The sequence below is a fragment of the Myxine glutinosa genome, chromosome 6, assembly GCF_964187855.1.
Source record: "Myxine glutinosa chromosome 6, kmMyxGlut1.1, whole genome shotgun sequence".
In the NCBI taxonomy this organism is placed as follows: Eukaryota; Metazoa; Chordata; class Myxini; order Myxiniformes; family Myxinidae; genus Myxine; species Myxine glutinosa.
Window position 1 is genome coordinate 143,219,939 of NC_136266.1, and position 25,424 is coordinate 143,245,362.

Sequence of the window (25,424 nt, forward strand, 5' to 3'; positions counted from 1 at the left end):
ATATATATATATATATACATATATATATATATGAGGCAAATATAAAGACAGGCAAGTTATTATATTGCCAGTAACGAGGGGAGATATTCTTCGAACATGTGAACTCCCAAACATTTTCATTCAAAATAAACGTTCACCTCCAACATTATTGTCTCTGTTTCGTGAGCACTTTTCGAGATAAACCTTTGTTTGCAGCAAATGTTGTTCGCCCAAATGCTTATTTCCCGTGAAGTTAATGTGTTTACTTTTGGAGAGGTGACACATGGTGATCGTGGATTCAATGGCCAGGGGCCAGACAGACATCTGACCAGGCCGTATGATGAATGAAACTAAAACAAAGTACAAGGTTTGCATGAGTCTAAATTCCAACAGGTTAAAATTTTTGAACGAAAAGTGAACATGTTGCCAAGCAAGTTGGTGAAAACATGACAAACAGGAATTATGCAAAAATTGAGTCGTGTCATTGGGCACCTTTAACTTGGAACAGGTCACCACAAAAAACAGGCACGTTCCATTTAAACTGGTTATATACTGCTTGATAAGACAAGTTTAACCTATAATTTGATTTTATACCATTGGCCACAATAAAAAGAAGCCTCAACTGCAAAAAATTTAATAAACCAACTATTGATGAGGAGATCCCGACAAAAGTACAACTTTGGGAATGTTCAGCTCCCGTTTGTTTTTTTAAGTTTGCATTCACTTCCCAAAAACGAACTTTTCACTGATTAAAGTTCACTGAGAAATGTTTGCATTACACATATATAATTGTGTGTATTTAATGATGGATAAAACAGATCCTTCACGGCAAAGCAGGACTGTGAATTGATTGACGGAAAAGCAGTTGATATGTTGCTGCAGAAGAATGATGAACGAAACAATGAAGGAATTACAGTGGGCGTGGGCTATACTCGGGCAGTTTTTCAATCTTCTCTCGATCTTCAGCTGTCTCATCGCGGGCGAGGAAAAGAGAGTGAGCAAAGCCCATTGCCACCTGCAGCAGATGGTGTGAGAATAAACATGAAGATGGAGCAAGGACAAAAATGGAGGTTAAAGCAAATAAGAAAAGGGAAGAAGCTCAGACTGGATTAATGAACATGTGGCCCAAGGGTTGACCTCAAAATGTAGAGCTGAAACAAGGGGGGCTGTAGGTCATTTGTACTTGTCATAGACAGCCATGAGCCTGAATCTATAGGTTTAATGAGGCATCAAGATTGTAGCAAGGTTGCTCTAGAGCTGGTCGCTATACAATAACTGGATCTATGATTTGGCTGGCAGGATGGCCAAGAGGTACGCACACATTCCTCTGAGCTGTTTAGCCTGGGTTAGAATCTCGACCCAGCTATAAACTGTCCTCCAGGTGTTTCACAGGCAGGGGGATTCATCAATGTGTGTTCCGTCCCTCGGATGGACGTTAAACTGGACGTCCCACGTGCTGGCATTATATGGTGGAAGTTAAAGATCTCATGGTGTCCTTCACGAAGAGGAGGCGAGCTATTGCTGGCACCCTGAACAAATAACAAATTCCTGCCCAAACCTGCAGAGGGGGTGGGGGGGGGGGGGGTGGGGGGGGGGCGACTGCATCAGCAGCACATCCACTCTCCCTTAAATGATGCCAACCCCAGTCATATGTTGCATCGAAAGAATAAGAATAACATTGGATCTAAGATGAGAATTTCAAGGCAAGAGTTGAAATACCTCCTGGATGTATATTCCATCCAGCTTCTTGAGCTCCTGTGGCACGGATGAGGAGCGTGGTCGACCCTCTCCATATCCCTGAAAGAAGGTCCCAAAATCAGTAAATAAATAAATCCACAACTTTTTGAGATATCCTGCTATGTATCGCTTTTAGCCCTATCTCACAATGGAGAAGAATCACTTAAAAAATTCTACTAGCCGGATTCCGGATACGGATCTTCACCAAAATCGAATCATTTCGTCTGTGTCACAGACACTACCTCTCCGCCAAATTTCATCCAAATCCGTCAACAACTTTTTGAGATATCTTGTTCAAAGACAGACAGACAGACAGTCGTGAAAACATAACCTCAATCCATCTTCGGTGGCGGAGGTAACAAATAAACAAACAAACAAGAAGATGTCATGCAGAGCATGATACATGCAAAACCCAGCACTCGCCAAAAAAAAAAGTTACCATGGACACAACTAATTGTCCCATTTCATCAAGATTAAAACTGACGATCTAATCAAAGCTCAGGTCAATAGGATTCAAATTGATGATTTTTTCAGATGAAAATTTATGATTTTTCAGATGAAAATTGATATTATAAGTTTGACCTTGAGTTGACCTTTGACCTTTTGACCTCAAACATAGTTGGTTTCCAAATTCAGTGATGCACTATGCAATTACTATTTAATCGTCAAGGTAATAGGATGAAAATGGACAATTTTTCAGTGGTAAATTAATTATTTTAGAAATTTGACCTTGAGTTGACCTTTGACCGTTTGACCCTTAAAATACTTGGTTTCCCAATTCAGTGTGGTACGATGCAATTGCTGTTTAATTTTGAAGTCAATCAGATGAAAAATGACAATTTTAGAAATTTGACCTCAACATGACCTTGGACCCTTGACCTCAAAATCAATAGGCTTCTTGCTTTTGACGAACTCTACCATCTGCTGAAGTTTTGTGAAGATTGGTTTAAAATTGTGACCTGTTGGCGATTGACAGACAAACAGACACATGAAAAATCACTCATAAAGCGACACTCGGCAAGAGAGAACAAAGTAGCATGGCACTCAGCAGCCTTTGGCGGATGTGTTGGTTTGGCGCTTGTGTTAGTTTGGCAGATGTGTTGGTTTGGCGCATGTGTTAGTTTGGCGAATGTGTTGGTTTGGCGCATGTGTTAGTTTGGCGAATGTGTTGATTTGGCGAATGTGTTGGTTTGGCGAATGTGTTGGCGAATGTGTTGGTGTTTGGCACATGTGTTGGTTTGGCGCATGTGTTAGTTTGGCAAATGTGTTGGTTTGGAACATGTGTTAGTTTGGCGAATGTGTTGGTTTGGCGAATGTGTTGGTTTGGAACATGTGTTAGTTTGGCGAATGTGTTGGTTTGGCGCATGTGTTAATTTGGCGCATCTGTTGGTTTGGCGCATGTGTTAGTTTGGTGCATGTGTTAGTTTGGCGAATGTGTTGGTTTGGCGCATGTGTTAATTTGGCGCATCTGTTGGTTTGGCGCATGTGTTAATTTGGCGCATCTGTTGGTTTGGCGCATGTGTTAGTTTGGTGCATGTGTTAGTTTGACGAATGTGTTGGTTTGGTACATGTGTTAGTTTGGCGAATGTGTTGGTTTAGCGTATGTGTTAGTTTGGCGCATGTGTTAATTTGGCGCATCTGTTGGTTTGGCGAATGTGTTGGTTTGGCGCATGTGTTGGTTTGGCGCATGTGTTAGTTTGTCGATGTTTTGGTTTGGCGCATGTGTTAGTTTGGCCGGTAGAGCATCCTTTTGACCTCACAATTAATTGGCTTTTTAATTCAGTGACCTGATATGCAAATTGTCCTCAAATTTTAAGTTAATCAGATGAAAATTGACAATTTTAGAAATGTGGCTTATCTTGACCTCAAATATAATTGGTGGTTGAATTCAATAAGATGATATGAAAATCCTATTCAAATTTCAAGTCAATCAAATGAAAATTGAGGACTTTAGAAATTTGAAAAGGTTGTAGACCTTTTGGCCCATGTTGACCTTTTGACCTAAAAAAAATCAATACGATTCTGTCAGTCCACCAACTCAACCATTTGAAGTTTCATGAAGATCAGTTTAAAATTGTGACCTGGAGGCAAGTATAAGTGAGCGGACAGACAAACAAACACACACAAACCGGAGTGATCAACATACTTGTGAAAATAAAAAAAGTTTGCCAAGAAATAACACATAAGAGCAAACAATATACTTGAAGAAGAAGATGTCATGCAGAGCACGATACATGAAAAACCCACCCCTTTCCGAAATAAAACATTGCCATGGACACATCAAATTGTCCATTTCATTAAAATTAAAATTGACAATCTTAATCAAAGCTCGGGCCATCTGGTGAAGTTTCGTGAAGATCGGTTTAAAATTGTGACCTGTAGGCAATTGACAAGCAGACAGACAGACTGAATAATGCACTAGACCAATCAATACTTGAAAAATCTTCGATTTTGCAAGTAACAAATATATTGTTGTGGGGATGACTCTTAGTGGGGTAAAACTGCTTAGTATAGTACAGTTATCTCCTTAATACATGTTTAGAATAAGCATAACATAATTCATTGTGAGGATAGAAACGCGTTGCTATAATGTTTCGATAGATGTTCGTAAACAACTCTCTTCTATCCCCTCATAATCACCTCCCTCCTGATATAGGGGAGAGTGGGGTAAGATGAGCCATTTTTCAGTAATGCCCTTCTGGACATCAAATATAAAGTGCTGTGCATCAGAGCCATAGTGATTATGATGGTGTAAATACTTGCTTCTCCCCTCATACACATGTTACCATTTCATTTTCATGTAATTAATTAGCAGAGGCCTTCAAAAAAAAGTTGTCTAATGGCTCATTTTGCCCCAATGATGGGGCAAGTTGATCATGGGTTCGGGGTAACTTGAGCCAGTGGGTAAGTTGAGCCACAAGAAAAAAACAGCATGAAACATTTTGTGTCCCATCAAATTCACCGGCTCAATACAGGACAGAACAGCAATAAAACAAGTTTGAGACAAAAAGTTTAAGTCCAGATCCACTGGAAAAGCTTATTATATTGATAAAACACTGAGAAAACCCATTGAAACTGGGAATGCATGAAGTATTAATGAATACACATTTTTAAAACAATCACGCAAAAGCTGTTGCTTATAGCTTTAACAATGCAAAACAAGACAAAGTAGTTTCCTGTAAATGTTCACGTTTTTCAGATCAGATTTTTCAGTTCAATAATTGAAACTTGATAAATGCTCTTTTCCCTTGTGTGAAATTTACGCACATGTAAGAAGCACCTCGTGTCTATTACAAAGTAACATGATGTAATTGATCTAATGAAATTTAACAGTTTGAACTGAAATAATTATACATGTATTGTGTTATGATTATTAGTAAGACACATGAATTATCAGTAAACTTTGGCTGAATGTTCATACATATGTAATCGTCAAGATTTATCAGTCAGATATGCTGATGAACTGGTTTGTATTTCAAATAATTATGAAGAACAACCACGTGCTGTCTTCCTTTTATAGTCCCAAGGCATTTTTCCATTTACCTGTGATTAATGCAAAAATATTTACATAAATCATTCTTAGGAATAGGATTTAGATCTATACACAAGTATCGGTGTCACAAGAACTACAGTTTTCAACTCCAACTTGCGTATAAAGCAGTAACTTTATCTTGCACACATGTTCATGGGGTAAGATGAGCCATGGCTCAACTTGACCCGACCCAATTGATCATCTTACCCCACGGGCGCCACTTTGAATATAAACATGCTCATTTCACGTATTGATTCAATTTACAATTCATACTCTCAGGTAAATAATCTACACCATTCATGTTCACATTACTACATAAACAATTCATTAAGCTTCCATTAATTCTATTGTTATCACCCTCGAAACACCATAACTCAAAGTTTGGGAAATTCCGAAAAAAATACAAATTTCATTAGATCTTACTTACCCCTGCTTCATATTCCTCTGCATGTGTACTCAGGAAGAAAGACTGTTGCTATGAAAGTATAGATGGCGCTCTCACACCTTCAAATATTTCACTTTCTAAGAAACATGGGGTGGCTCAACTTACCCCACTCTCCCCTACAATGTCCCATCTACTTTAGCTGCTCATCATAAAAATAAAAATAAAAACACCTTTAGAGGCCATTTTTCCCCACAAGCGGGGGTTGGCCTTTTTCGGGGACCGTGGTTGTTGTTGTTTTTCGGTCCCCTTTTTGAAGCAATGTTTTACGGCCGGATGCCCTTCCTGCCGCCAACCGCCAACCCTTTTTGTCACCTTTTACGACAAGCAGGGAATTACCAGTGAACTGGTACTCAATTTGCCGACCTCGGAAGGATGACAGGCTGAGTCAACCCCCCTGGCGTTAATTCAGCAATCGACCAGGATTCGAACCCAGGATCCTAGGATCCTAAGCCGGCACCCTGACCGCTAAGCCAACACCAAGGATAACAAAACTTTGCGAATGTTTGCAAATGTTTTGCAATTTTGCAAAACTTTAGCTGCTCATCATAGCTGATTATAATTAGGCCTTGCATCAATTTAGTCACTCTACGCCGATCCCTTTCTATGGCAATTTGTATATGGCCATTATGTATACAAATTATATCAAACAAAAACTTTGGAATGAAAAGTGTTATTCATGACATTATTTTGTGTTGGTAATGGGTTGGAGGGTCACACCTGCCTCATGTAACATCAGAAAACCTCATGAGGCCAATATTCTTGTCGGTGACCACAGAAGTCCTTGTAAAAAAAGAATGCGAACTTGATATGGCCAGGACAAGGCCATTACATAAATACTTTAGCAGATAATGCAGTGTCAGACAATATCTTTATAATCTCAGATCATTTAAAACACAATGAGAGATGTGAGAGGTGCATTGCATTACCAGCTCTCCATATGTAGGCCAGGGACCCCAGCTGATGGTGCTGTCATCAGCAGTGATGACAATGCTGCTCTTTCTGTTCACAAGGTGTGGAGTAGGGTGAGGTGAGTGTTAGACCAGAGTGGGGGTACTGCAATGTACTTTTAAAGCGAAGGCTCGGTGTGCAATTACCAATGACCAGACATTGGAGTTGGGAGCAGCATTACAGTTACGGTGGGATTGGATGAAACTATGACTATGGATTGGAGGTGGAAGGTGACGAGTTGTTAAATTGTGATGTAACAGTGTAGCTGCTTTTTATTGAACACAGTGGCATTGTAACGTCCTGTGGCCACGTGTCACTCGAGGTGTGTGAATTGCCTGGTGGGACATACCCGCACGAGAGACTGCGTACACGCCAACCGCAGAGTTCCTGCACAGCTTTGGGGTACATGGTGGCATCTCGTGCCGTATTTGTGGAACCCCAAAAGTACAAAGATCCTGCATGCAACGCAACATGCAAGGTTGCAGGATAAGTGTTTGCAAAATCAGCATTAGTGTAGTTGCAGTAAAGCAGCTGAGCTCAATCTCAAGTTACGGCAAAAATGAGACAGCCTAACCAGAGTCAAGAACGGCAAGAGAGCAGGAGAAGCCAGCACAGATCCGCGCCACTCCATGACCTGGTCTATCCAGGGCCTTGACAAAGCGCGGCACCATCTCATCTCTAGGCTCTGCATGGCCCAGCCTCCCGTAACCGCCGAACCCCCAGGAGAACACGCGTTTATGTGCATCCAGTGCAAGCTGAAGACCATGAAGAAAGATTCGCAAAGTTTCCATGTTCCACTCTCTGCTCTTGCCTTCACTTTTGATGGTCTCATTCCTCTTAAGAAGTTGGCAACACATGTGTATAGTGCGTGGCTAGTTGCAATAACAATGGACTGCCATTCCAAAGATTGTGGGTTAAAACATTGTTGAAGACTACAGTTAGGAATTTGAATTCTAAGGTTCTGGAACCCAGACTTACCTCAGAAAATTATCACCATCTAAGTCTGAATTCACTGGCTCAATTAGATCTTCAAGGAACGGGTAATCGGTCCGCCCTGCTACTTCTGATCTAGTCTGCACCTTGTGGTTGATTCTTTTATGTTCTCAGGGCAATTTGGGATGGCCAAGTAAAATTCTACCTCTAAAAGGTAACGCTACTGACACAAACCTCTTCACTTAAAACAATGCAGCGGTGTTTATAAATGATTTCGGACTTGCAAGTGAGGATATCATCACTGCCTGAGATAGCCAACGTAGTGTTTTGCATTTTCAAAACAAACTTCCGCACCAAACTTTGGAACTGAGAGAACCCACCGTATGATTGGCTCCACATGCCATGTCCTTCACAAGGACGTTTGACACAGGCAGGACCTGTCCACCCCGTGTCTTCTCCAGGAAGAAGGCGATGCGGCGTGGAGCAAGACCGCATGCAAACTCGGTACGCTGGGAACGTACCACAAACCGGCCATCTGAGTTGTGGCCTGTGGTAGACGATAAAGGTAACAATCCATACCTCAAGGCACCATCAAAAGATGAACTACAAGCTTTATTCCAGACGTAACGAGAACAGAACTCGGCAGAGCACATACCTCAACCAGGCTGAACATTTTACGTTTTGTATCCCAATGATAGGCCGGATCTGCAGGCCACACCTTAACCAAAATCGAATCAGCTTGTTTTTGTCACCTACCAAATCATCCATCAAGTTTTGTCACAACTTTTTAAAATATCATGCTGTGTATCTGGTGTTGGCTTAGCGGTTAGGGTGCCGGTTTGGGATTCTTGGATCCTGGGTTTGAATCTCGGTCGATTGCTGAATTAACACCAGGGGGGTTGACTGAGCCTATCATACCTTCCGAGGTCGTGCAAATTGAGTACCAGTTCACTGGTAATTCCCTGTGTGTCACAAGAGGTGACTAACAGCGTTGGTGGCAGGAAGGGCATCCGGCTCTAAAACATTGCCGCTTCAAAAAGCGGTCCACGGTGCCCGACAAAGGCCAGCCCCTGCTCTGCGGGGGAAAATGGCCTCTAAAGGTGGTTTTTATATCACTTTTGGCCCCATCTCTCAATTGTGAAGAATGACTAAAAATTATAGTATCTAGATCCGTATCCAAATCTCCACCAAAATCTAATCAATTTGGCCTTGTCACACACCCAACGTGTCCACCAAGTTTAGTCCGAATCCGTCCATAACCTTTTGATATATCCTGCTCACAGACCAACAGACAGACAAACAGGGGTGAAAACATAACCTCCGTCCACCTTAGGTGGCGGAGGGAATGATCTACAATGCTGTCCGAAACAAAAAATAAATTAAAACGTCACTCACCTAACTGCCCATACTCAGGACAACCAAAGGAATATAAGCAGCCCTTACAGTCGAGCACCATGCTGAACTCTGCTCCACATGCCACGCGTACAATCGGCAGGCCAGTGTACGAAATCTATGACGGCAAGGAATGAATGTGCCAATCTCCAGGAATTGTTTCCTAGGTGAAATAAACCTGGTATTTTATTTCGTTAAAATATGGTCTTATTCATTTGTATCAATCATATGGATTAAAGAGTGAATTCTACATATAAAAGGTCCAAGCCAGGATATTTTGACATCAGACAAATCGATCTAATATGCAAGTAGAGTGATCAGTTATACAAATACCTTAACCACTCCTACATGGGCCTTGCACAGGCTGATAATTCGACAAAATCCCTCCTCAGGGTCATTTATCATCCAGTCCAGTGTCATTTCTCTCCAAAGCAAAACTACGTGGCCATATTTATTGATAAGAAATAAATAAATAAATAAATTATATATATATATATATATTTATATATACGGTGCCTTGAGAAGTATTCACATCCCTTGACATTTTCACATTTTGTCATGTTACAGCTTGAATTTAAAATGGATAAAATTGAGATTTTTTTTTGTCACTGATCCACACATAATGTCAAAGTGTAATTTTTTTTTTTTTTTAATTTCAAAATATTGAAAAATGAAATACAGAAATATATAATTTACATCAGTATTCAACACCCTGAGTCAATACCTCGTAGAAACTCCTTGGCAGCAATTACAGCGGAGAGTCTTCTCGGGTATGTCTGTGTCAGCTTTGCCTATCTGGATTTGGGGAGTTTCTCCCATTACTCCTTGCAGATTTGCTCAAGCTCTGTCATGTTGGATGAGGAGTGTCAGTGAACAGGAATCTTCAAGTCTTTCCACAGATTTTCAATGGCATTCAAGTCTGGGCGACTCAAGGACTTTCACGTTCTTGTTCTGAAGTAATTCCAGTGTTGTCCGAATCCGAATCCGTCCATATGCTTGGTCGAATCCGTCCATAGGCTGTATGCTTGGGGTCATCGTCTTGATGGAACGTAAATATTCGCTGCAGCCTAAGGTATTTTGCACTCTCAAGCAGGTTCTCCTCAACGATTTGCCTGCATTTGGCTCCATTCACTGTTCCCTCTTTCCTTACAAGTCTCCCAGTCCCTGCCATTGAAAAGCATCCCCATAGCATGATTCTGCCAGCACAAAGCTTCACAGTAGGGATGGTGTTAGATGGGTGATGGGTTGTGCTAGTTTCTGCCAGACGTAGCGATTTGCATTCAGGCCAACGAGTTCAGTTTTCTTCTCATCAGACCACAGAATATTTTGTCTCATGCTCTTAGATTCTTTCACGTGCCTTTTTACAAATTCCAGGTGTGCTGTCATGTGCCTATTTATCAGGATTCACTTCCATTTGGCTACTCTCCCATAAAGTCAAGATTTGTGAAGTGCTGCAGAGACTGTTGTCCTTCCGGCATGTTCTCCCATCTTAGCCAAGGAACTCTGTAGTTCTGTCACAGTGGTCATTGGGTTCTTAATCACCTTCCTGACCAAGGTCCTTCTTTCCCAGTTGCTCAGTTTGGTCGGATGGCCAGCTCTATGAAGAGTTCCATATTCTTTCCATTTCCTAAAGACAGAACTCACTATCCTCTTGGGAACTTTCAACACTATAGAAATTGTTTTATACCTTTACCAGATCAATGCCTCCTCATAATTCCATTTTGGAGTTCTATGGAAAGTTCCTTGGACTTCATGGTAGAGTTTCTGCTCTGACATGCACTGTCAACTGTCAGACCTGACATGCACTGTCAACTGTGGGAAAAGGTGTGTTTCTTTCTAAATCATGTCCAATCAATTGAGTTGGCCACAGGTGGACTCCAATCAATTGGATGGGAATTGGATGCACCTGAGCTCAATTTGGAATAACCAAAGAAGTACATGATAACAACACACTGACCCTATGACATGATGCTGATGTCATGTACATAAATTATGCGAACACATCACCACCAAACTAGAAAGCATCAGTATATGGCACTCATGCCTTTGCAGACTGAGATTTAAAGCCTGTGGTCACGAATATACATATATGTTCTCATGTGGACCACCTTCCTTGCTCCTGAAGTAAAATCGTACACCGGTGACCTTGTGATTGTCACATTTGCTGGTTGTCAGCAAAATATCCTGGCCAGCCCGGAAGCAACCACTTCAAAGAGGGAACGCACCATCAGCAGGGATAAGATGAAATAGCTCCAGGCACCCGGAGAAGGAAACCATACATTTACATCTTTTCATTTTAACAGATGAGGTCACCTTACGTGAGGACATTGCAGCGATGATGAACTGCAGGTCTGCATGAAGTGATCTTTTCCAAAACAGACCTCTATGGGTACATATCAGCAGTTCCAATGAACTGAAAACAACCTTACGAAAAGGTTATCTGAGTTTTCTTACTCATGGTGATCTACCTGTGTTCTCTTAGTTTCTAAAAATAGTAACTTCACCAGGTGGATGAGGAATGAGTCACCTGCGTTGGGCTAGGCACAGCGTCGGTCTGATTTCCGAGGCCCAGCTGCCCTAGTCGATTCTCCCCAAAGGCAAACACCATTCCTTCTTCTGCAAAAGACAAAATGAAGGAATGTTTAAATAAGGAACACTACTACGTGGAAAGAAAAGCCATTTTGTGAAAAAAAAGAAGAAGATTTTGCCATTAACAGGTGTATTTAATGGCATCAGAACGAAGGACAGAGAGAGAGGGCGAGAGAGAGGATGTCCGTGGGGAAATTGTATGATGATTATTCTCAGTTACAATGGCCACAGCAAACTTTTGTGGTGCAGTTGTGTTGCCATGCCAACGATGGAGCTGGTCCACCAGGTCAGGCCGTCGGCAGAATAAAATGCTGCGAGAGGATGAGAGAGGCCGATAGAATGGAGAGAGACAGGCAGGAAGCACCATTGTAAAATGTTCTCTCCAATATGGTGTCTGAACAATGACGTTTCTGTCTCAATGGCTTTATCGGCAAGTTCAAAATGATTTCTAATATTGAACTTGTGAAAGATGCCCTTAAAGCTGAACAACGCAACGAATGTAAGTGTGCTGAAACCACAAAAACCTTTACCGGCACGGATAGAAAGAAACGGAGGTAAAAGTAAATCTCGAAGAAAGCAAAATTGTCCAAAAGATTGGAAGAGCAACACAATTTACCTATGCACCGATCTGGGGAAAATAAATAAATAAATAAATAATCGGATAATGGACTGAGTTCAGTGATTTATTAATTACTAGGGCATGCCCGTACTATATATATATCTAAAATTATATCCCCCCCCTCTATTTACATGAAATGGTTTGGTCCAAAGCGAACGGCTTGCGAGCACGGTGACAATCCCCCCCCTCTATTTACATGAAATGGTTTGGTCCATTCGCAAAGCCAAAGCGAACGGCAGTTACGAATCGCAGTTACGATGAATCGCAAAGTAGTTTTAATTAGTTTTAAAACATAGTTTAACGCCAACATAGTTTGCCAACGTGAAATAAATGAATACGCTCTCAAATGTGCCGTCCGAGGCAGAGTGTGTTCGCCACGTTCGGCACACGCGATAGCTCGCTGCTCTCTGATTGGTCGAATCGTTTTTTGGACATAGCTCGGTAAGTAATTGTCCGATTAATATGAAACCTTGAAAAGGCACATCCTCGGGTCCCCAGCAATATACCTGGCAAGTTTCAAGTATATCGGACCGGTAGTTGTCGAGAAACAGCGGTCGCATACACACACACACACACACACACACACAGACAGAGATTAGTGGAATTATAGATAGATTATTTATCACGACAGATGTAAAACTGCACAGGCCCCCTTTTTTTTGTGTGTACAAGATCGAGGCTCGTGTAAGAGCTAACATTGATCACATAAAAGACAAACTGACACATAAAACATAAAACATATGATAAAGGGAGCGGGAGAACAAGAGGGAGAGCAGGGACATCGGGAGATCTGTGGGAGGGAGAGGGCTTGGGGATGAGGCATGGGAATGGCATGGAAATGGGGGGATGGGGGGGGAGATGGGAGAGGTAAAATAAAAAACACGTGGACACTGCAAGGACTTCCAGGAAAGAACTCGGTATTTCAAAAAAGTGGATCTGGGGTGAACTAACGGGGGTAGAGAAGATCAAGGTTTTGGATGGGGGAAGATAAGAGATGGTGGTGATCAGCTGTTTAAAGACCTCGAGGGAGGAGTGGGATTGAAGAGAGTGTGGGAGTTTGTTCCAGAGGCGGGAGAAAAGAGGAATGAAAGAGTGAAGGTGAGCAGAGAGTCTTAATTTTGGCAGTTTCACCATAAGAGGGTTGATGCGGATCAGCCTTTAACAATGCGGATCAGCCTTTAACAATGCGGATCAGCCTTTAACAATGCGGATCAGCCTTTAACAATGCAGATCAGCCTTTAACAAAACGGATCAGCCTTTAACAATGCGGATCAGCCTTTAACAATGCGGATCAGCCTTTAACAATGCGGATCAGCCTTTAACAATGCGGATCAGCCTTTAACAATGCGGATCAGCCTTTAACAATGCGGATCAGCCTTTAACAATGCGGATCAGCCTTTAACAATGCGGATCAGCCTTTAACAATGCGGATCAGCCTTTAACAATGCGGATCAGCCTTTAACAATGCGGATCAGCCTTTAACAATGCGGATCAGCCTTTAACAATGCGGATCAGCCTTTAACAAAACGGATCAGCCTTTAACAATGCGGATCAGCCTTTAACAATGCGGATCAGCCTTTAACAATGCGGATCAGCCTTTAACAATGCGGATCAGCCTTTAACAATGCGGATCAGCCTTTAACAATGCGGATCAGCCTTTAACAAAGCGGATCAGCCTTTAACAATGCGGATCAGCCTTTAACAATGTGGATCAGCCTTTAACAATGCGGATCAGCCTTTAACAATGCGGATCAGCCTTTAACAATGCGGATCAGCCTTTAACAATGCGGATCAGCCTTTAACAATGCGGATCAGCCTTTAACAATGCGGATCAGCCTTTAACAATGCGGATCAGCCTTTAACAATGCGGATCAGCCTTTAACAATGCGGATCAGCCTTTAACAATGCGGATCAGCCTTTAACAATGCCGATCAGCCTTTAACAATGCGGATCAGCCTTTAACAATGCGGATCAGCCTTTAACAATGTGGATCAGCCTTTAACAATGCCGATCAGCTTTTAACAATGCGGATCAGCCTCGTCAGGATATTTGTGAACGCAACCGCTGATGCAGTGCCCCTCTGTGAGTTAGACGAGAAACGTGTGATTTGTTCAGGGTGCCAGCGATAGCTCGCCTACTCTTCACAAAACAAGTACAAAAAGTTTTAATTAAAACAAAAGCCGCGTCGATGTTACACAATGCCTAGATGCAGCTGTGCCTATAACGTCGATGTTATAGGCACAGGACATTCCTATTGATTCGATTACTTGATGTTATTTTTGTGCAAAGTGAAAATATATCTCGGCAATTTCCCGTGTGTGGCGACGAATTTTTAATATATCTCGGCATTTTCCCGTCTGTTATTTCAGGCGGTGTATGACTGACCATGCCGCGATTTAAAAAAATATATATCTCGGCAATTTCCCGTGTGTGGCGACACGTGAACGAAGCTATGCTCCTCTCTCCACATTATTGTGACGACGTATAAATTAAATATTTCATCGTGACGATTGTCATCAAATGGACGAATTTTTAATATATCTCGGCATTTTCCCGTCTGTTATTTCGGGCGGTGTATGACTGACCATGCCGCGATTTAAACAAAATACAGTATATATATCTCGGCATTTTCCCGTCTCTTATTTCGGGCGGTGTATGACTGACCATGCCGCGATTTAAAAAAAAAAATCTCAATGGATTTGAAGTTACAGGCCTTTGAGAATTCATTTCGTTCTATAAAGGGCAACTTTCATCGGATTTTCTTCCCGTTTTTTTTCAATCGAGTCTAAAACTATGTTAGCGACTGTGAAAAATGAAATGATATATCGAATTTGATTTGAAATAAAACTGTGTGAGAGAGGAAGACACCACGGGCCTACAAAACAGGCCTCAAAGCTATGCGAGTTAATAAAATGGTGGATATTTGTTTATATGAAGCCTCTCCCAGAATGGGTGGAGCTATGGTTCTCAGAATGGGTAGAGCTTTGAGGTTTTGTCTTCTCTGCAAGAACAAGAACAAGAAGAACAACAACAACAGCAGAGGGCACTCTATGACCAGCATCTGCGACGCGGCTAAAAACACCATGGGATCTTTAACGTCCACCAACTATTAATGGCAGACGCCCAGTCTAGGTGATCCTGCCAGCGTAACTTTTGCTTAAATTAGACATTAAAATATTATGTTTAAAATTGATATCTTTGTGCATTGCCCGTAAAGCTGCTCCGTCGCGCTCCTTGGGCTTATCTTGAAACCCAATCCTGAAACCGACACTCAGATGGATTACCAAAGCCTCTCTTATCCCTTGAGGAACAGGCGAGTCTATGACACTTCCCCCCCCCCCCCCCCCCCTTTAATCAAAAGCTTTTTATGTGAATAAAAACTGAAGTAAGTTAACTGAGAAGCCTTTGATTAAGCGGGAATTAAAATGCAACCAGAAACGTTATATATGAAATCTATATTCATGACACCAACTACAGGTTCGTCCCATTCTATCCTTTGTCGAGAAAACGTGAAAGTTTTGCTAATTGTAATGGAGACCACAGACAAGTACGGAAGCTCTTAAGAATCCATCTTGTCTGCCCCGTGGGCCTCTCCTACCCCTCATTCTTCCCCACATCCTCACTGTATTTGTCCAAGTCTCCCTCTATATTTTGTCCTTCAACCCAGCTGTTAGTGTTTCCCCTCTCTTTCTACTGTTTCGTCCTGATCTGTTCAGTGTTCCCTCTCCCCAATGAGCCTCAACTTTGTCTGCAAAAAAACAACAAATGCAGATTGTACATATTACTGTATAAATTAACGCAATGGCAGGAAGTATAAAAGAGGAAGATGTCATATTTTGAAGCCTTGATGATTATCCCTCTAAAAAAAACACAAAGGCACTTTCACAAAGTCTTGAGTTTATCAATGGCATTTACCGGTCAAGCAGAGCGTATGACTGCGTCCACAAGCTCCATCCACGACCACCTCCTCCTGCAAAGCTTCCAAAGGTTTTGGGATCTCTACCCGAGATGTATCCCCATGACCAAGCTGTCCCTTCTCTCCCCGGCCTGACACGGGGAAATGAAGGACGGGAAGGAAAGAGAAAGCAGAAAAAGTCCATTATTTTGGTTATCAATGGCGATTTTTACAAGCCAAACTCAGCTCACTGCTCAATCCCTTGTATCCCATACAATCATCAATGGGGTCTCACTAAATGTGCATTTATGTGCCATGTATGTTTTTGATGTGCTGCATAAGCAACCTGAAAGCTGAGCCGTTGGAAAAAAAAAACAAGACCAAAAGTCTAACAGCGGCGTAGCCAGACTTTTAAAATATTATAAACCACAAACACACATGATTAGCTTTTTAAGCAGTCGCTAATGCTGTTTATAACATTAAACAAAGAAATTTGGAGGAATCCAGACATCCATGAGGTAAGTTTTACTTACAGAACTGAGCGAAGATCTACTGTAATCTATATACCCCACAAGGGTTGGAGGTGTGCTCATTTACCAAACAGCTAGCTAGCGCTTGCCAAGCCAGCCGTTCCTTAACGGTTTTGAATGGCATGCTTGCTCGAATGCTTAAACCACTTGGCGATCTCTCCACAATAAATTTGGTAAACGAACACACCCAATGTTCTTGAGACCCGACTATAGAGAGACTAATATATATACCTCAAAGAGGAATGACCCTTCCTGCCACTCCAGTATTGAGCGGGTGTACTTGTAAATTAAAATGTTGGTTGGTGGACTCAGCCGTCGTAATGATATCATAGACGTAATGACGTAACGGACACAAAACTGATATATTTGAATTTCCAGTAAGTTTGCAGTCACTAGGAAGGGATTAGTGTTACGATTAGATTTACCTGAATATTAACGTTACGTTAATCATTATTTCGAAAATGATATTACCATTAAAAACTGAGGTGAATCCATTCTTCCTCGGTTATTAATATTAGTGCCGAACACCGCTTAGATCATTCATCATGAACCATACACTGCTTCAATCCATTAACTTTCCATTCACGACATTGGGATTAAAGTGTTATGGTTATATTTACTATATTATTATTATTATTATTCCGAAAACGATACCACTGAAACGATACACTACTATATTAAGAAAACTGGCCTTAATTTGTCCAAAGTGGTCCGAAGATGAGTCATAAACGCCTAAGGCCTATACGTACCGTATTGTTGGAAGAGCCGTAACCTCTATGCTTTCGATATTTGATGGTCATTTTAACAATCGGGTTGTTTGTGTTTCACACTGAATGAAAAACGTAAAGGCAGAGCATGGCGATTGTGATATATGACAGGTTTGACGATATGTTCGGCAAGAACGGCATATAAATCAAAATGGAGGAGTGTGGAGAGTCAGCCTCGTACGCTGTAATGACATCAGACGTAATCACATCACCCTGTCATGTGACCATATCCTCAGCTCTGATTGGTATATGTTTGAGGAGACATACATACATACATACATACATACATACATACATACATACGGATGGACAAACACTGTTCTAGACGGCTTCGCCCGATGGGCTACGGCGTAAAAATAATGAAAGGGAAATGAAGATTAGCCACATATTCTTAAACATGGAGGCCGGAGAGTTATTAACGTATCAATAAATTATCACAACACTTTAATACATCTTCAGTAATGTCCCACCCCACTCCACATACGGTATTCTTCCCTTTCCCTCCACACCTGCTCATCAACGCATCTCCTTCCAATCACAAGTCAAGCCATTGCTAAACACTTGCGTTCCACCAAACTCTTCAAGTTCACCTTAAGGCTTAAAGTATGTCCTTTCTCTCCAAACTGTTCTCAGTAATAAATGGACATTGTATCTGCAATTAGATAAAGACAATTGTCTTGTTGCTTTCAGGTTGCTTTCAACCTGCCATCAGAGGTGGATAGAGGTTATGTTTTCACACTTGTCAGTTTCTCTGTCTGCGAACAGGATATCTCAAAGTTATGGACGGATTCGGACAAGTCTGGTGGAGAGGTTGGGTATGTGACAAGGAAGAACTGATTCAACTTTGGTGAAGATTCAACTAGGGATCCGGATATGAGAACTTTAAAAAAATTGAAAGCGATTATTTCATTTTGAAATTCACCATTGAGTGATAGGGCCAAAAACAATATATAGCATGATATTTCAAAAACTTGTGGATGACTTGTGACAAAACTTGTGACAAAACAAGAACAGACCAATTAGATTTTGATTTCGGTCTGAATCCAGATCTGACCTATCAGTGGGTTACAAAACGGAAACTGATCAGCTTGGCGGAGGTATGTGCTCTACCAAGTGCTGTTCTAGTTACCCTTGCTGAGGGGAGGGTATTGCATTTGAGTCCGTTTGTTTGTTACTTGCTGGAAGAGATTCCGGCAAGTATGTTGATTGGTTGGTTTGTCTGTCTGTCTGTTTGTCTGTTTGTCTGTTTGTGCGCAGTACTACGCCTACACCGTTGCACAGAGAAAAGCCAAACTTTACACACATATTTGTCTTGCCCTGGAATAGACTGTGCCCAATTTTTTACTCTCTCGGCCCAAGGCCTCCATTATGACGTCATAATTCGATAATTCGACAAGTACAAAACTTTATCCAATCAAGATGCAATTTCTTGAGCGACATGACGGCATAAACTGGTGGAGAAAAAAAATAAATGATGACGTCATCGGTCACGTGGTTCGGCCGCCATCTTCGAAAAACGGAAAACTTTGCACCTCTATATCTCCAAAAGTGCTGAATAGAAAAAATTGAGACATGGCTCATTGTAAAGAACTCTCCATGGGGAATAAAATATGTTAATGAAGATGTCATAGGTGCCTCCATTATGACGTCATAATTCGACAAGTACAAAACTTCATCCGATCAAGATGAAATTTCTTGAGCATCATCAAGGAATAAATTAGTTTAGAAAACAAATAATGATGATGTCATCGGTCACGTGGTTCGTCCGTTATATTTGTCCAAAATGGCCGATAAAATAGTACATTCTGGCAAGTCCTCGGTCTCTGACCGATTTTTCATTTGTCTGTTCGTTTGTTTGTCCGCACAGAATAAATATGATTTTCTCTGCAACCTTTGGTCCGATTGACAGGAAATTTTCACAATATGTGCAACTCCACCTGTAGAATTTTTAAATTATAATTATGATGTCATACGTCACGTGGTATGGCCGCCATCGTGGAAAAACTGAAAAATTTGCACCTCTATATCTCCTAACGCGCTGAATAGAAAAAATTGAGACATGGCTCATTGTAAAGAACTCTCCATGGGGAATAAAATATGTTAATGATGATGTCATAGGTGCCTCCATTATGACGTCAAAATTCGACAACTACAAAACTTCATCCGATCAAGATTAAATTTCTTGAGCATTATCTAGGGATAAATTGGTGGAGAAAAAAAAGATGATGTCATCGGTCATGTGGTTTGGCCGCAATCTTGGAAAAACAGAAAAAAATTGCACCTCAATATCTCTGAAAGCACTGAATAGAATAAATTGAGACATGGCTCATTGTAAAGAGCTCTCCATGTGGAATAACATATGTTAATGATGATGTCATAGGTGCCTCCATTATGACGTCATAATTGGACACGTACAAAACTTCATCCGATCAAAATGAAATTTTTTGAGCATCATCTAGGGATAAATTGGTGTAGAAAAAAAATAACGACGACGTTATTGGTCACGTGGTTCGGCCGCCATATTTGTTTTAACACAAAAGTCTTCTAAAAAAAACACTGAAAACACGTCCTGGCGAGGGTCTGCAATCTCTGATTGCTCTTTCTTGTTTATTCTGTGACTGATGTGGGCCTGGTACGTACCTCTTTCTTGCATCTAAAAGTGGAAAGGCTGCCCAGATGACTCCTATCCCCATATAGTGAACAGACATCCAAAGGAGGTTCAAATCTCAGCTCTGTGACTCCAGCCCATAGTGCACATCAGCTAGCCTGTAGTCAAGAAACAGATTTGGCACAACCTCAGGTGGAGTTAATAAACGTGGAAGTGTCAGTAGAATTGAAGATTACCGAGGAACCGCTCATTTAAATATAAATTAAGTTGATCCGTAGTCATTTGAGAGGAGAATCACATCCCTTCTCTGATTGATTGGACTCATTATTACCCGGATATCCATTAAGGGGAAGTATAATGGGATAGCAAGAATATGAACACCTCTGGAACAAACTTGTTAACATTATCTTTAATATATAGTAATAAAAGAATGTTATCACAATTTTTAGCACAAGGCCACATTGTGTTATCACAATGTTATATCACAAAGAATTGTTAAAAGAATGCACAAACATTCAGACCAATAACCTTTACCCACTAACTAGGCAAATTTGGCTCTGGCTGGCTTGGGCCAAAATTATTTTCCTCATGCATTCGGGGAGAAAGCCCCTAGCACCACTCCCCGCATGAGCCACATAATGGAAAACTGGAGTGAGAGAGGAAGTAGTCTGAAATAATGGGTAAAATGCCACTCACACTTGCTTTTCAAAAATTTCAAATGCAGTTTATACTTGTGAAAAGGAAAGGTTGCCCTTAAGGGAAAATACATCCATTTGCTGTTCATGTCAGACTCATTATAAGTTTGCAAATGCATATAATCTTCTTCACTTTTTATGAAATGGTGGTCTCTTGAGCTATGGCAAAGAAAGCTAGGAGTAAAACAGGTCATGTGGAAGTGGCTGCATAATTAACAGACACAGTGGTTCTTTGATATTCATATTAATTAATTACCAGGTACTTCAAGGCAGGCCGAAGCCAATAGGCCCATCAGATCCTGGGCAATGGTTGCCAACATATGGTTGTTTTATCTATGCTCTGGGCGTCAACCGATGAAGCAGCATGTACGATTATAAAAGTCTTTGGTCTGACTCGGCCGGGGTTCAAACACCAGGCCTCCCAGACTCAGAGCGTACGAAATAACTATTACACCACCGGGTGCCCAGACTTATGAAGTATTCATTGCTTCAATTTATTTTATACCCAAAAGCATTATTAACTTTTATTTAAACTATTGCAATGATATAATCGGTGCTCTTAAGAACGACGGCACTGCGGTTTATTGCTGAAAAGCATTTCAAATCTTTGTGCGGTAAAATATCTCACTGTCATGGTCATTTAAATACTATAAAAAAAAAATTAAAAAAATTCCACATTCACCCAATTGAGAATTTTCATTGCAATGCACCCTGGTTTATGGAGTGAGCCTCTTTTCCAAGTAAAGGTGGCCACATAATGCAGGTGATGTATAATCATGGATCTGTTAATCAAGAATCACAAACTTTCGGTGGTATTCATCCGCTTTCACCATATTGGTGTAGTGTTTCCCATTTACTACAACTGTAGCGGTTAGGTATTTCAGTTGATTCAACCTGAATCAGTGAATCAGAGTCCTAAGGACTTGAGTCGGAAGTACTGGAAATCTAAGACTCAGAATTTTTTTTAAAAACAAAGGAATTGATTTTAGATGCTTTATTTAATTTATTTAACGTGTTGATAAGAGAGCTAATGGGATGGCCTAGAGGTAAGCACACTCACCTCTGAGCTATCTAGCCTGGGATTCATAAAAGTGTGTGCCATAGCTCGGATGGACATTAAACAGGTGTCCCGTCTGCTGGCATTAGTTGTTGGACGTTAAAGATCCCATGGTGTCCTTCGTGAAGAGGAGATGAGCTATTGCCAGCTCCCTGAACAAATCACAAATTCCTGCCCTAACATACAGAGGGTATCCCATCAGCGGCACAGGCACACCCTCAGCCACTGAGGCTACCCCCGCAGCTTTGTGATGCATACGGACGAAGAAGAATGTTGATAAAACTTTTCATAACAGAAGAAACCGACTGTGTGAGAAAAAATGAATAGCATAGAACTCTTTGAGGAAGAAAACAACGAAACGCTATTTTGTAATGATTGATGATTTGAAGAGGACCAAAGCCTAGCTTTATAACAACTGGAAATCGTTCACAATCTTCTCCCAAATGGATATTGACTTTGTCTGGAAGTGTTTTCACAAAGACTTGCTCTTTCATGCACTTTTCCTTAAGTTCATGCACTTTGTTTCACAACGTATCCCATCTTGTCGATCCACCCTCTCGGCCCTGGTACACAGAGTCTAGTCGTGACGCACCTGTTACCAAACAACTTCCTTTACTATCATGGAAGACAAAAAAAACAAAAAGCAACCTTAGATCATTCCACAAAGCCCACACCTGTGTAATCATTCTCAGACAAGCCGGAAGAAAACACCAGGTGTATTGGTAATAATGCGGTACGGTAGCTATGCACACGCATCTTGATCGGTTGAGCTCTCCAATCTGTCTACTTCCTGAAAACAAACTGTTGGCATCTTGTAAAAAATCTTCTCTGATGCGTGCCCCCCTGCACTCCCTACGTCACCACAAATGGCATCAATGCAAACTCTGCTCCAGATAAGGCAGAATGTCGGAACTCAAGGAATGTTTTCTCTCAAAGCACATGTGCCCAACCCATCCCTTCCCATCACCCCGTTCCACCATGGACACAAGGTCGAGAAACATCTGTCCAGTCTCAACACCACTTCTGCACCAGGACCAGATGGCATCAGTGTCTTTGTTCTCAAACTTCGCTGATATTTTAGCCTCTCCCACATATTCTCTTATACTTATCCTTCATCTCAGGCCACTTCCTGTTTGCTCTGTTTGGAAGAAAACTAACATCACTCCCATGTACAGGCAGAATGCAAAAACTGTTCGACCTACCTAGAGGCCAATAAACATACTTCCAGCGTGTTGGCAAGGTCACAACATATATTATTGCTGTCAAAATGAAGTCTTTTTGTCCTCTCTAATGGCCCGATCTCTGATCATTAGTGTGGATTCTGTTCCGGTCACTCAACTCTAGATATGCTGCTAATTCTATCCCAACAATGGATGGAGGTGCTGAACCAAAAGCAAGAGGTCAGGCCTGGGCCTCTGGACATACCCCTAACCTTTGACATTGCCTCGCACTCTGCGCTGCTCACTCAGCTTTTTGCCCGTGGCATCCAAGACCTCCTTCGTTCCTCCATCATGCTAAGTCCTTCCTTGGTAAATCCAAACTCCTTAAGGTTTTATATGTAGCTTGATGGAATACTGTTCTTTATTATAAGCTGCTGCTCCAAATTCATAACTGTCTCTCCTGTATGCTGCAAAGATCCAATGCTTTGAATATCATTGATATATCCCGTAAGAAGGCTGAGGTACAATGTCTGCTGCTCTTTTATTGCAAACAGGTCGGTGGCCTCTCTATTTTCCAGTGACTCACTTCTGGGGTTTCCCCCCTTTCCTTTCATCCCTCTGTCCCTCCACAGTCCTACAAAGATACGTATGCTCTTTATAGTGACCCCATCTTGCACTTTGATGGTGGTGTACTCTTCAAAATCCAGGCCTACGACTCACTTCCAATCCTTTTTTGTTTCTCAAGCTTGCAAGAGGCAGTTAAATAATATTCATCCCTCCAGGTTTTTAAGGTGACCGGATATGGCCACATGATTCCGTATTCCATTCCTAACTGGGATCTGTTGCATCCCAGTTAATCCTTACTGCACTCACTGTTCTTGCCTCTCTCATTTGGCATTGGCTCATCCAACTACGTGTTGTGTATCCACCTGTTTCCCACTTCTCCAACACTTACTGGTAGCTCCATACATGGACACAAGGATGGAGCAAATTATTTTGGATGAGGAATGGTGGCCATTTACAACTAATGTACGACTTTCAAAATGATATCGGAATCCTAAAGAGGCATTTTGGCTCCAACTAATAACGCTCAACAAGAACTTTTAACCTGCCATTGCTAGAATGAAATCTGTGATTCAAATCGACTTTTAAACATAATTTTGAGCATTTAGATGGCAATTTCAAAATTTCAAGATGGTTGACCATTAATTGTTCTGTTCCTCGATGAATGCAAATCAGACTCACAAAAATACGAGAAATATCTATGGATGAGAGGTGTCGAGCTAGTACCATTTCCTGTTAGTACAAGCGAACGGTGGCAGTGTATATAACACACACACACACACACACACACACACACACACACACACACAGGCTTCTCCTTTTACCAATAGATACAAAAAAATCTGTAAAAAATATAAATAAATAAAATATATATCTATAACGGCACTCGCAGCCCATAAAACTCAGACGGCCATCACCAAGCCATCCACTCGTCCAAGGTTCAACGTCCACTCACTGACAGGGATGATTGGGGAGGTTGGGTAGAACGTGCCTGTCCACAGGCCTTTCACGGGCTCACATCGTCGGAGAGTTTTTCAGTACGGCCAACAAGATATCAACTTTTTGTGCGAGTTGATCAGAAAGTTCTCCAAATCTTCCGTTGTGCAGAGACACACCCTTTCTCTCAGGTACGTTTCCAAGTATTTTTGGCTTATATTAGAAACTTTGTCGTGATGGTACCGTACCGGAATAAATAAATGGTACCATTGGAAAGCTAATACTTGATTTACCTAGAACAAACATTAGTGTCTGTTTAAACATAAAGATGCCTGTTGTTAAAAGCCCTTGTTTGCAGCATTGAGGAAGAAGAAGTCGCACCTCAAGCTTAAATATTGCGATTCCTGCTGTCGTAGAATAACAGAAATTGTACGGTTGAAAAGCTAATGAATGATTTACTAGGAACAAAAATGTGTGTCCATTTAATACTGCGAATGTCGGTTTTTGAAGCCACCCTATCTGGGATTGAGGAAGAAGCGGGAACTGGAACTTAAATTAGCGATTCCAATGGCAACATTTATTATTCTCGGACAGCAGGAACCCTTTAGATTTTAAAACGAAGCATGGAACATGAAAGAAAGACTCCTGCCTGTGGAAACAACTTCCATATTCTCTTCAACCTCATTCTCCCCTCCAGGTCTTCAAGACAGCTGTTCACCATCATCTCGCTGCCGTTTTACATAAAAGACTGACCACATGTGACAAACAGGGAAAAATAAAATTATATTCAGTAATATTTCTTGAAGCAACAGAAAAAGATATATAAAGGTACACGTAAGGGTCAAACAAACAACAACAACAACAACAATCATAACATATCAGGGATGCCTCTTCGTGGTGGGTGTACCCCCCAATGCAATTCGGGGGTCAAATCTTCCCCATTCTTCCCTGCTGCCCAGATTCGTCAGGGCAGTATGGTTACGGTCAGAGTGTCGATTGGTCCCCACGGACCGGCCCTTCTCTTCTTCTTTTTCTCTT

General features: G+C 41.4%; 1 protein-coding gene across 1 annotated transcript in view; it reads right to left on the minus strand.

Annotated features, from left to right (window-relative positions):
• Positions 1 to 455: 455 nt before the first annotated feature.
• LOC137430387 (protein RCC2 homolog) overlaps positions 456 to 25,424 on the minus strand; it is a 150,534-nt gene continuing 125,565 nt past the window's right edge. The window contains exons 4-12 of the mRNA XM_068121228.2: positions 16,090 to 16,221; positions 11,494 to 11,582; positions 8,970 to 9,084; positions 7,955 to 8,121; positions 7,216 to 7,396; positions 6,991 to 7,096; positions 6,620 to 6,692; positions 1,699 to 1,776; positions 456 to 994 (exon numbers count right to left, since the gene is read on the minus strand). Of these exons, the coding sequence (XP_067977329.2) occupies positions 890 to 994; positions 1,699 to 1,776; positions 6,620 to 6,692; positions 6,991 to 7,096; positions 7,216 to 7,396; positions 7,955 to 8,121; positions 8,970 to 9,084; positions 11,494 to 11,582; positions 16,090 to 16,221 (1,046 nt within the window). The 3' untranslated portion in view covers positions 456 to 889. The remainder of the gene's footprint in view (positions 995 to 1,698; positions 1,777 to 6,619; positions 6,693 to 6,990; positions 7,097 to 7,215; positions 7,397 to 7,954; positions 8,122 to 8,969; positions 9,085 to 11,493; positions 11,583 to 16,089; positions 16,222 to 25,424) is intronic.